The 12,641-nt window shown below is 44.5% G+C and overlaps 1 protein-coding gene across 4 annotated transcripts in view; it reads right to left on the bottom strand.

The window, feature by feature from the left end:
• The window catches only part of LOC125457158 (lysosome membrane protein 2-like), a 66,462-nt gene that overhangs the window by 33,788 nt on the left and 20,033 nt on the right, over positions 1-12,641 (bottom strand). For 3 of the 4 annotated variants that reach the window (XM_048540996.2, XM_048540994.2, XM_048540995.2), the window contains exons 3-4: positions 6,435-6,579; positions 3,907-4,107 (exon numbers count right to left, since the gene is read on the bottom strand). In XM_048540996.2, coding sequence (XP_048396953.2) covers positions 3,907-4,107; positions 6,435-6,579 — 346 coding nt within the window. The remainder of the gene's footprint in view (positions 1-3,906; positions 4,108-6,434; positions 6,580-12,641) is intronic. The other variant, XM_048540997.2, reaches the window with a different exon arrangement.

The following is a 12,641-nucleotide window of genomic DNA, read 5'->3' as shown; positions in this document are numbered from 1 at the left end:
CAAATTGAGGGGTGATAGATTTAAGACAGATGTTAGAGGCAGGTTCTTTAATTGTTCTATGTTCTATGTTAACATTGGCATTTGGTTTGTGGAAATTTGCCCTGCAATCTGCAACAGCAGCTTTGTAAAATGCTCAAAGCTTATCTGATTGGTTTGATGTACAAAACCTATGTGCATCTTAATATAGTTGATGTGCAGGACATTTGTTTCTGAGCTTGACCAATCAAAGCCAATTATCTTCAACAACTATAACACAATAATTTCACAGGTAGCTGGCCAGAAACTGGCATTTTGGACAGGTTAATGCTTCTGAAGTGTTCATGGCATTTCTGTCTGGACACTGAGTGTGCATATAAGTAAAATTACACTACACTTACACTAACATCTAAAGACCGCATAACAATGAATTCAAACTTTTTTTGCCTATTTCATTAATTGACGTGGTCTGAAATAAACTGATGTTATGGTGTTATACCAAACACTGAATTTCATACATTAGGAAACAAATGGAATTGGATTAAATAGTAGCCTAGTTGTTGTATCAATCAATTGAGTATTGCTGAGAAAGAAGCCTCATCAGGACAAACGCAAAAATGCCAAAATACAACCAATTTCAACTGTAGGAGAAAACAGTGCTGACTGTTTGCCAAAGAGAGATAGCAAGAATTGCCGACGCTTGTGCCAGAGACCACACAGTGTGGAGCTGGATGAACACATTAGGCCAGGCTGCATCATAGAACAGGAAGGTTGACGTTTTGGGTTGGGACCCGTCTTCAGAAATAGGGAGGGGGAAAGGAGCTGGGAAATAAATAGGGGAGGAGGGTGGGGCTGTGGAAGGCAGGAGAGATGGTGATAGGTAAGTGCAGGTGGGGAATGGTGGGAATCAGTCAGTGGGGTGCCTGGAGCGTAATAGGTGAGAGAGAAGAGACACTGTAGGGATTCTATGAAGTTCTATGAAGATTGTGTCAGGTCCAGGAGGCAGGGATGAGAGAGAGGGTTGGATACAGGAGGCTGGTGGTGGGGGTTGCATTTTAAAGCTGGTGAATTCCATGTTTAGGCCATCGGGCTTTAGGGTCCAAAGGCGGAATACGAGGTGCTGCTCCTCCAGCTTCCAGGTGGCATCATTGTGACACTGAAGGAGACCCAGGATGGACATGTCACCCAGGGAGTGAGAGGGTTTCCTCCGGGTGCTCCGGTTTCCTCCCACAGTCCAAAGATGCGCAGGCTAGGGGGATTGGCCATGTTAAATTGCCCGTAGTGTTCAGGGGTGTGTGGGTTATAGGGGGATAGGTCTGGGTGGGATGCTCCAAGGGGTGGTGTGGACTCGTTGGGCCAAAAGGGCCTGTTTCCACACGGTAGGGAATCTAATCTACTTCTTGGAGGAGTGCAGCTGTGCAGGAAGGGATGATGAACAGTGGTAAGGTAGGACATTTTTTTATTCACCTGTAAGATGTGAGCATCAGTGGGTGGGCCAGCATTTATTGCCTGTTACCAAGTGCCCTTGAGAAGATGGTGAGTTGCCTTCTTGAACTGCTGCAATCCATGTGCTGCAGGTTCACCCACAATATTGTTAGAGAGGGAATTCCAGGATTTTGACCCAGCAACACTGAAGGAACGGTCACATATTTCCAAGTCAGGATTGTGAGTGGCTTGGAGGGGGCTTTAAGTTGAATGGAGAACTGATAATGAGTGAGGATATCAATAAATTTATCAAAGCCTGTGTGTTAGTCCAAATATATGGAATACTTCCCACTTGTCTGGATGAGTGCATCTCCAACAGCACTTAAGAAGCTTGGCACCATGCAGGACAAAGTAGACCGTTTGATTGGCACTACATCCACAAACATCCACTCCCTTCAATACCTTCGCTCAGAAGCAGCAGTGTGTACTATTTACAAGATGCACTGCAGAAATTCACCAAAGATCCTCAGACAGCACCTTCTAAACCCATGACCATTTCTATCGAGGAAGGTCAAGGCCAGCAGATACATGGGAACACCAGCCCCTGCAAGTTCCCCTCCAAGCCCCTCTACATCCTGACTTGGAAATACATCATTGTTCCTTCACTGTTGCTGGGTCATAATCCTAGAATTCCCTTCCTTACAGCAATGCGGGTGTAGCTACATCCCAAAGACCTCAATGGTTCAACAATGCCCTTCAGAGTAATTAGAAATAAGTAATAAACGTCTGGCCAATGACATCCACATCCTGCAACCAAACACAAAGGTCATACCGCACTCTCAATTCTCTTATTGTCACTGTGTTGTCAAGAACCCTTAATCAGCCCATTTTAAATAGACTGCTGTTTCCTCCAGTGAAGGCTCAGTAAATTGGGTTGATATTCACTGGAGTGCAGAAGAATGAGAGGCGTTCTGACTGAAATGTGCATGTCTCTGATTGGCCTCATATTGTCAGATCTTCTGCTGGTCAGAGTATCTGAGACATTGCAGTACCCTCCCAGGATAAGGAGATGAGGAGGAATGGCTCCACATGAAAGCTTCTGACTTTTGAAAGTCTCCACCTCATGGGGTTGGGAATGCTCCATCGTTAAACATTTTTAAGACTGAGACTGAAAGATTTTTGATCTCTGGGGGAACAAGGGATATTGGGATTAGGCGGAATGCAGAGTTGAAGTGAAAATATCAGCCCGGATCATTATTCACTTTGAAGGAAAATGTGTTTCTCTGGAGCCGAAGCGTAGAGTTAAAGAAAAGGCACATGGAGCAGGCTCAAGGGGCCGAATGGCCTGCTGTTACTCTGCTTGGTCTAGCTATAGCACAATGGTTCAAGAAGGTAGGTCACTATCATCTTCTCAAGGGGAATAGGGACAGGCAACAAATGATGGCCCAGCCAGTGACAACTGAAATGTTTGTGAAATGTCATCTGTTTTGTTGGTAAGTGGATTTTAGTAAGTGGGGAGTAGGTGGCGTGAAGTGTAAGTGAAACTCGGGGATAGAGTCCAAAGGGTAATGATCTGGCCAGGAGGGTGAATAACTACAAATGAGGGCTGTGAGTGGCTAACAATATCCAGTTAATAAAAACCGAAACAACTGCAGATGCTGTAAATCAGGAGCAAAAACAAAGTTGCTGGAAAGGTCCAGCAGGTCTGGCGTCATCTGTGAAGGAAAAAGCAAAGTTAACATTTTGGGTCTGGTGACCCAAAGGCTCTATCCCCACTTATCGTTTACTCCTTACCCCTCCCCCAACCCCACTATCTTCTGGTCACTGGACCAGAAATGTTAACTTTGTTTTTTCCTCCACAGATGCTGCCAGACTTTGATTTACAGCATCCACAGCTGTTTCGGTTTTTATTAACTGGATATTGTTAGCCACTAACAGTCCTCATTTGTAGTTATTCACAGTCAGATCATTATCCAATCTTTTGTCTATCCAACTGTCTGCTCTCTCTTTGGGCTCAATACCCGCCTCTCATTTACTCTTCACCCCACCCCCACCCCTACCCTATTTCTGCATTTAAAAAACTGATATTGTCCTCGCTACCATCAATTATCAGGAAAAGTCAGTTGACCTGAAACGTTGACTCTGATTTCTCTCTGCAGATGCTGCCAGGCCTGCTGAGCTTTTCCAGCAACTTTGTTAAAATCCACTTACCAACAAAACAGATAACATTTCAGAAACATCACTCTGCCTCAGAGGTTCAGGATTTTGACCATTCTGAACCAATGCAACTTATGAGATGGGGAGTGGAATGATGACTGATGAGCCCTGGTCAGCAGGATCACTGCATGGCTATACATCAGGCAACATTGCTTCCCCTCTCCATAATCCACAATCCACAACCCACAGGATTTAATATTCATGAATTCTGGAAATGCTTGGCAGAAATGTTCTATTTAAATTTGCCACACCACGTCCAAAGTTGTTCAAACAGCATTGACTACTCACTCCATAGAAAAGTCCAAACTGGCTGCCTGGGAAAACGCTTGGTAACACTCTATGACCGAACTTCAGCAGAGGATGCTCATAACCCCAAAGCCACTCCTCCACAGTCCGGCTCTGGAAGAGCGCATTCCTCTTCAAAGTAAATAACGCAGCCGCAAGGAGTTTCTGGGTGATCCCACTGCGCTTCAACATTTGCAACAGAGTCTGGCAAAGGAAGTCAGGAGAGAGAAATGTTAGACTCACGGGGGACACAAGAACTCTGGGCACTCGCCAGGTGTCAATTACCAATTTTTATAGAAAGTATCCTATTTGGATACAACGCAGTGTGGTTTGGCAACTGCTGTTCCCAAGACTGCAAGAAAATACAAAGAGTTGTGAACATGGCCCAGTCCATCACACAAACCAGCCTTCCATCCATTGACTCCATCTATACTTCCCGCTGCCTCAGGAGAGCAACCAGCATAATCAAAGACCCTTCCCACCCCAGTCACCCCTTACAGCATTTTCTATCGGGCAGAAGATATAAAGGTTTGAATATCGTGTCCAATAATTTTAGGGCCTGAACACATTCTTCAATGTCCTGTGCCCACTCCCACATCATCACGAAACTTGCTTTCAGCACAGCTGACATTTCCATGTACTTATGGTCCTCATTAACTGCTTATCATTCGCCCTCATTGTCATCCATCATTTTGTCTGCCTAACGTTAATTCTCTCTCTTAAGACTCAGCCACAAGCCAAACCCTGTCTTCAGCATATGTACAACCTTTTCCGAGCAGTTCTGAAGAGGGGTTACTGGACTCAAAATGTTAACTCTGTTTTCTCTCCTCAGATGCTGCGTTTCTTCAGCTATTTCTGCTTTTGTTTCAGATCTCCAGCATCTGCAGTTCTTTTGACTTATTTTGTCCCAGTCTCTTTGCCTGAGGAAGGATGCACTAATCTGAAAGGGGATTAATTTCCTTTGTTAAGGAGTTGACGAGAGACAGAGTAACATGGGTTTACCCTTCCTGCTATTTCGGAGAATGAGTGGTGGTCGTGTTGGAAGACACACGATTAATACAGAGCTTGAGATAGTACATGCCGGGAGGTAGTTCCCCTCTAGGAGGAGCGTCTAGAACACAGGGTCTTGGTTTTATGAAAACAGGATGGTCAACCTGGACTGAAGAAAGAGTCAGAGACATACAGCATGGAAACAGCTTTGGTCCAACCAGCCCACAGCATATATAATCCCAAACTAAACTAGTCCCACTTGCCTGCACCTGGCCCATATACCTCCAAACCTTTCCCGTTCACATACTGATGTAAGTGTCTGTTAAACACTGTAACTGCGTCCATCTCCGTCTTCATTCCACACGCGAACCATCCTCTGTGTAAAACATTTGCCACTCATATCTTTTCTAATTCTCTCTCCACACCTTAAAAATGTGCTTCCTAACCTTGAAATGCCCATCCAAGCAAAAGACACCTACGATTAACCCTGTCTATACCCATCATGATTTTATAAACTGCTATAGTGTTGCCTCTCAACCGCTCACACTCCCGAGAGAAACATCCCAGGCTATCCAGCGTTTCTTTATAACTCAAACCTTCCATTCCTGGCAACATCCTGATAAATCTCTTCTGAACCCTCTCTAGCTTAATAATATACTTCCTACAACAGGGCGACCAGAACTTGACACAATATTCCAGAAGAGGGCTCATCAACATCCTGAGTCATCCTCAGCATGACTTCCCAACTCCTAGACTCAAAGGTCTGAGCAATGAAGGCAAGTGTGCTAAGTGCCTTCTTAAACACCTGGAATTTTTTAACTGAGAGTGTGATGAATCTTTGGAATCTTTTCCCTGAAGGGCTGCGGATGCTCAGCCATTGGGTATAACAAGATGGGGATCAATATATTTTTAGACGTGGAGAGAGCTGACGGTTTAAAATAAAAGGAGCATTGAGATGGGAGTAGGCCATTCAGCCTGCTCCACCATTCCACGCAAACAGAACTCGTCATCCATGTCATGGGACACAGCAGGCCAGGCAGCATCAAAGGACTAGGAAAGTTAACGTTTTGGGTCAGGACACAAACATCAATTTTCCTGCATCTCTGGCCCGCTGCGTTCCTCCAGCTCCATACTGTGTTACCTCCAACTCCAGTGTCGGCAGTTCTTACTTGCTCTGGTCATCCATGTCAATGTTTTTTAACTCCATTATCCACATAACTCTATGCCATTTAGAAATCTGTTGTCCTCTATTTTAAACTCAATAGGTGAACATCTACAGCTCTCTGGAGTACAGAATTCCAAAGACTTACCGCCCTCTAAGTTAAAAATAAAGACCCTGCTCATCTCACCCCTAAATGGTATCCCCCTTATTTTGAAATTGCGTGCCTGGACTCACCAGCCAGGGGAAACATGGGGATCAGTGGATAAAGTAGAGTTTGTTAAAAGGCCAGGAAAACACAAGGCCTCCTTCAGCTCCTATTACAGCAGACAGCGTGGTCACTCAAGGCACATATATTATGGAAGTGCTTCCCCCTACTTACAGCAAACGGGATGTTAATTGTTGTGACCACGTCCTTCCTCGGATCACCCACCGACATTGTTGGCTCGAAGATAAAGCTTCTCTGAGTTGAGGCTGATATTGTGGAATTGTTGAACAATGACACATTAGCTCGATGTCGGAACTCCCTGTTTGGAATGAGATCGATTGGGACGTGTTAGGTATTGCCCGGGTGAGGTAAGTTCAATGTGTTGGAGAAATAGATAGTAGGCAAGAAGTATTCACTTACTCCAAACAGCACACAGGCCACACAACATTACTCTGTCCATCAGGGGCATAAGTTATAGAAGCATAATTAGGCCATCTGGCCCATCAGGTTCCTCCATCATTCCATCATGGCTGATATGTTTCTCAACTCCATTCTCCTGCCTTTTCCCCGTAACCCTTGATCCCTTACTAATCAAGAACCTATCTATCTCTGTCTTGAAAACATGCAGTGGCTTGGCCTTCATAGCCCCCTGCAGCTTTGAGTTCCACAGACTCATCACCCCCTGGCTGAAGAAATTCCTCCCCATCTCAGTTCTGAAGGGTTGTCCCTTCGCTCTGAGGCTGTGCCCTTAGGTCCTGGTCTGTTGCACGGGTGGAAATATCTCCTCCAAGTTCACTCTATCCAGGCCTCTCAGTATTCTGTAAGTTTCTCCCCCTCATCCTTCTAAACTCCGTTGGGTACAGACCCAGAGTCCTCAACCCGCTCCTCATGTGACAAGTCCTTTAAAACAGACATCGGTGTTGAAATTGTTGGGTGTAAATTCTACCCCCCCACAGCACCCCCCCCCTCGCTTGGAGCAGAGCAGAAGGGGGTTACTAATAGGGTTGGGTGCCTGGAATAGATTCTCACTCTATGGCTGGTTTATTATCTGGGGAACCAGGGTTGTTGGGTTATGGAGCTTAGGGCTCCAGTTGCCCCCAAATCTGGGTGCACTCAGTGCCCCCACTACCCCCTTCTCAACTTGCCTCACCTATGACATCCTGATTCCACCCCCCACCCCTTGAATCCTCAGAGGTGTATTGGGCTGACTTTTAAAGGCCAGAAGCTATTGGTGACCTGGGATGGTGTTGCTGAGGTGCGCGATTTCCCATGCTGGCCTGTCAGCTCTTACCAACCCAAATTGTGGGCAACTGGGTGTGCTTTCCCAATGGTTGCCAAGTCTTTGCCCTACACTGTAAAACAAAAGTGGGAAATCTCCACTGTGGTCACATGGCCAGTAGCAGAAATGGCTGCAAGCCTGTTTATGAGCTAAAATCAAGTATGCTGGGAATTTCAGCCAAGCTAGTTTAAACTCTGTTTAAACGCAGTTAAAACTGCAGCCGGGACATATTGTACTTTGCTGTGGTGACCAAGTAAGGCAGGTTTCATGTGATCAGCTCAGCAGACTGCCACCATGTTACATTTTATGGGGCTTGGAATGTGGCAGTTTAATATTTGGGCATTTTGTTTTAACTAGTAAAATTCCATTGGCTGGGATTGAACGATGGGATTGGGATTTGATCAATTCACTGGCTGAGTGCCAGAGAAGTTTCTGGAAACCAAGCACATTTTGAGATAAGTTAACAGAACTGAGGAACAGCTTTCAGTACCATCATACGAGAAGTTACCTTCAGAGAAGGCAAAGAACCATGGGGTAAGACGTGAATGAAGAACAAGGTTGGCCACTTCACTCAAAACAGGGTAGTCTTTGTTCCAACCCATACCTGTAGAGTTGGGTTAAATGTGAATTAATTAAGATAAAGTGAAGTTAAATAATGTGAGTTAAAGTTGAAGTTACATTAGATGAAGTCAGAAGCAAATGTTGCAACAGATGTATGTTCCATATTGAGTATAATACTTAAAGATTTAAAATAAAGAAGGGTTGTTTATTAAATTCTGAGGCTTTTGTCTGTCATAAGGGAAGAGTACCTGAGTAAATGGTTTAAGTACTCCTCTCGGACAACACCACCCATAATGATAGCAAAGCGAACATGGCTCATGCCCACAGTTCCATAAGTGGATCAAAGCATCTTTTGCTTGCAGCAAGATCATGAGGTAAGTTTCAAAGAATGCGCTCAGCAGGGACAGTGTGAGGCTCAAATACAGAACAAACCTGTTTGCCTAAACTGGCCAGTTTCAAGGTTGGAATGGAATTTAACTCCATGAGTCATGATTTTTGTCACACGAGGGACCTTATGGAGAAATGCCAATCATAACTTTGTTATTTGTCATTACGTTCATAGAGACAAGATTCTTCATGGCAATGAAGGAGAGCGACCCCAGGCCACAAGATGTGATTCCTATCAGCTGATTTCAATATGCCCAGGGAAGTCCCTGGCAGCCTGACTGAAGGTTTTTGCTCCAGAACTTGCCACTCCCCCACCCAAGCTGATCCAGTACAGCTACAACACTGGTATCTACCACACTGTGGAAAATTACCCTGGTATGTCCTGTACACAAAAAGTGGGACAAATCCAACCTGCCACTTACTGCCTCATCAGTCTACTCTCAATCATCAGTAAAGTGATGGAAGCTGTCAGTAACAGCGCTATCAAGCAGCACGTGCTCAGCAATAACCTGCTCAGTGACATCCAGTTTGGGTTCAACCACAGCCACCCAGCTCCTGGCCTCATTACAGTTTTGGTTCAGACTGTGCGTCCGAGCTGGCTATCCCACTGGATGCAGCGAACACACAAAGCTGTAAGAGGTAGTCACTTCCTGGAAAATCTGTCTAACTTTGTGAAGATATTAAAAGCTAGGAATGAAATATTCAGGGTGTGAGTTTTTGGAAGGACAGGATGGTGCTGTAGCTTTGTTAGTATATGTACGATAGCACGGAATAGTCTTGGGTCAGATGGGAATCCATATGTGCAAAGGTAAGAAATAACAAGGGAAAGAAGGGAATAGTCTATTAGGTACATTGTATGATTGCACGTTAATCACGTATGACTCGTCACAGATTGGGAAAATTAAACTGGCAGACGTGACCATGAGAAAAAATCTGTATTTCTCAATCAGTAAGATGTGGATCAGGCCATTTTGCATCTGCAATTGTGTAATAAAGCATGGCAATAAAATGATCACAGATTGAGAGGTCCACTTGGAAGCAATGACCATAACATTGTTGAGTTTAGCATTTAATTTGGGTCAGAAGTAACAAGTCTACACTTAAAATAAGGATAAATACAAAGGAATGAGGGCAGAGTTGGCTGGAATGGATTGGGAAATGAGTTTAGATTTTTAAAAAAATGATTGATGACAAATGGCAGATGTTTAAGGAAATAGTTCATTGCTCACAGCAAAGATATGTTCCACTGAGGAAGAAGGGCTGTTGGAAGGGCATAAACCAACCAAGTTAAGGGTAGTTTCAAACTTAGAGAAAACATACAATTTAGTGAAGATGGTGGTAAATCAGACAATTGAAAAGTTTTAAAAATCGACAACAGATGGTCCAAAAAAAGGGAGAAAATATTCTATAAGAAACATAAAAACTGACAGTAACAGCTGTCAACAACCGCAGAAGCAAGAGGTCAATGTGAACAGAGAGAACAAGACTGTGGAAGAAGGAATCAGGATCCAGGAAATGACAGAGAAAGACAGTGAATACTTTGCATCGGCCTTTGTGGTGGAGAATATTGGTAGCATTTAAAAATTACTAAATAATCAAAGGACAAAAGTTGGACAGAGCGTACCTATCAGCAGAGAAAAAGTGCCAGAATAACTAATGGAAGTAAAGGCTGATAAGTCTCCTGGACCTGATGAGATGCATCCAAAGGTATGGAAGGAAGTAGTGACAGACTGTAAATGCACTGGCCATAGTATTCCTGAACTCCTTAGGTTCTATAAAATACCCAGAGGTTGGAAAATTGCCAGAGTCATGCTCTGATTTTAAAAGGGAAGAAGACAAAAGCAGCTGACTATAGGCTAGTTAGCTCAGTGTCTGCTATTGGGAAAATAAAGTCATTGTCATAGGGTCATACAGCATGGAAATAGACCCTTCGGTCCATCCAGTCCATGCTGACCATATTCCCAAATTAAACTAGTCCTACCTGCCTGCGCTTGGCTCATATCCCTCCAAATCTTTCCTATTGTTGTATTTATCCAAATGGCTTTTAAATATTGTAACTGTACCCACATCCACTACTTCCTCTGAAGGTTCATTCCACACACAAGTCACTCTGTGTTGAAAAAAAGTGCCCCCACTTTCTTTTTAAAATCTTTTTCATCTCACCTTAAAAACCCACCATAGGGAAAAGAAACTTGCCTTTCACCTTATCTATATCCCTCATTATCTTATAAACCTCTATAAGGCCATCTCTCAAACTCCTATACTCCAGTGAGAAAAGTCCCAGCCTACTTTTATATCCCCTCCAATTCATGGAATTCCTATGGCCCATCATGTCTATACCAATCCTCCAAAGAGCATCCTGCCCATATCCACACCCCTACCCTATCCCCATAACCCCTTACGTCCTATGGCTGACCCACCCAGCCTTCATACCCCTGAACACTATGGGCAATTTAGCATGGCCGATCCACCTAACTTGCATGTCTTTGGACTGTGGGAGGAAACCGGAGCACCCAGAGGAAACCCACGCATACACAGGGAGAATGTGCAAACTCCACACAGACAGTCGCCTGAGGCTGGAGTCAAACTCAGGCCCCTGGTCCTGTGAGGCAGCAGTGCTAACCACTGAGCCACTGTGCTGCCCAAAAAAAAATTTAGCCTACAACAGTTACCACAGGATCAATGAAATCAAGCAGAGAATCAAACATGTGACTCAAAGAGTGGTGGAGGGAGAGGGGTCTTGAGTCACAGAGAGCACAGCTTCAGAAAGAGTGAACCGTGTCATTGGTTCCATTTCCTCTTTCACTGGCTTTGGCATAGTGAGCATCTCTCTGACCAAGTCAAATCCACTAGGAACCAGATCATCAGCAATGATGTTGCTACAGCTTCTGCTATCCTTAATCAGGCCTTGACTCCTCAAGTTAGTTGGTCTTCCTCTCACTGCCTGGTGGGAACAACACATCCTTGCTGGCTCTCAGTGTTGGGTTTGACACAGCCAGGGAGATAATCTGGAACAAACCAGACCCTCTTTTGTTATCATCACCACAAACACCCCTGCAGCCAAACGTAGGCTTTAACTTCTCATGAATGACCTAGATATAAAGTTCCTGTCCATGGTAGAGCACCACCCCCTTCACTTGTCCCTCTTGGTAAAGGAGTTTCTTCCGAATTCCTCATACGATTTCTTGGTGGCTCTACGAACAAAATTGCGTCTCGACCTATTGTTCTCCACAAGTGGAAATATTCCTTCTGTGGTCAACTTTCTGAAATTACAAGCTGTTTTGCTTTCCCCGAAAGTGAGAATCTTGTGGTTCTGCTATCATCGCTCTCCAGTACATAGGGAAAAACAATTAGTGAGCCATAGAGTCATTACTGCACAGTAAGAGGCCATTCAGCTCATCAGGTTCATGCCAAATCACTGTACAGCAATCAAGTCAGTCCCATTCCAGTGGTCGTACTTGTTTGGGTCTCTTAAACACCGAACCCCCTCAATTTCCTTTTGTAACAACATATCATTTCCTGTTTCTACTGCCCTCTTAAGGAGCAGGTTCTCAGACTCTACCTCTTGCTGTGTGAAACAATTCTTCCTCCCTACAAACCCCATGCCCACAATATCCCTCACCCAAAATCCGAAATCTGTCCCCCTTTGTCCTTGTCTCTTCCTCTAATGGAAGCAGCATTGTACAATTTATTTAAACCTGTCACAATTTTGAACGCCTCTACTAAATCTTCTCCAAAATTATTAAATCCTTTGCCTCAAGAGACTAACTCCAGCTGCTTCAGCATTACGTTGTAAAATCCCCCCCCACATCCCTGGAATCATCCAGGGAAATCTCCCTTGCACCATCCCAATACCATTAATCACCAATAAGCCTTGAAATACTTTGAGATGTAGCTGAATTGTTACAGATCACAGCATATTCAGGTAGCACAGGGGATCACTAGTTAGCGATGCTGCTTTAGGGTGTCAATGACCTGGGTTTGATTCCACCCTCGGGCAACTGCGTGTGTGGAGATTGCACATTCTCTCCGTATGTGGGATTCCTCCGGGTGCTCCGGTTTCCTCCCACAATCCGAAGGCGCGCAGGTTAGGGTGGATTGAGCGTGTTAAATTTCCTGTAGTGTCTGGGGTGGGGGGTGTTGGAGGTATAGGC

The sequence above is a fragment of the Stegostoma tigrinum genome, chromosome 12 (genome assembly GCF_030684315.1).
Source record: "Stegostoma tigrinum isolate sSteTig4 chromosome 12, sSteTig4.hap1, whole genome shotgun sequence".
NCBI lineage: Eukaryota > Metazoa > Chordata > Chondrichthyes > Orectolobiformes > Stegostomatidae > Stegostoma > Stegostoma tigrinum.
Note: the sequence above shows the minus strand (reverse complement) of the source record. Positions and strands in the feature narration are given on the sequence as shown.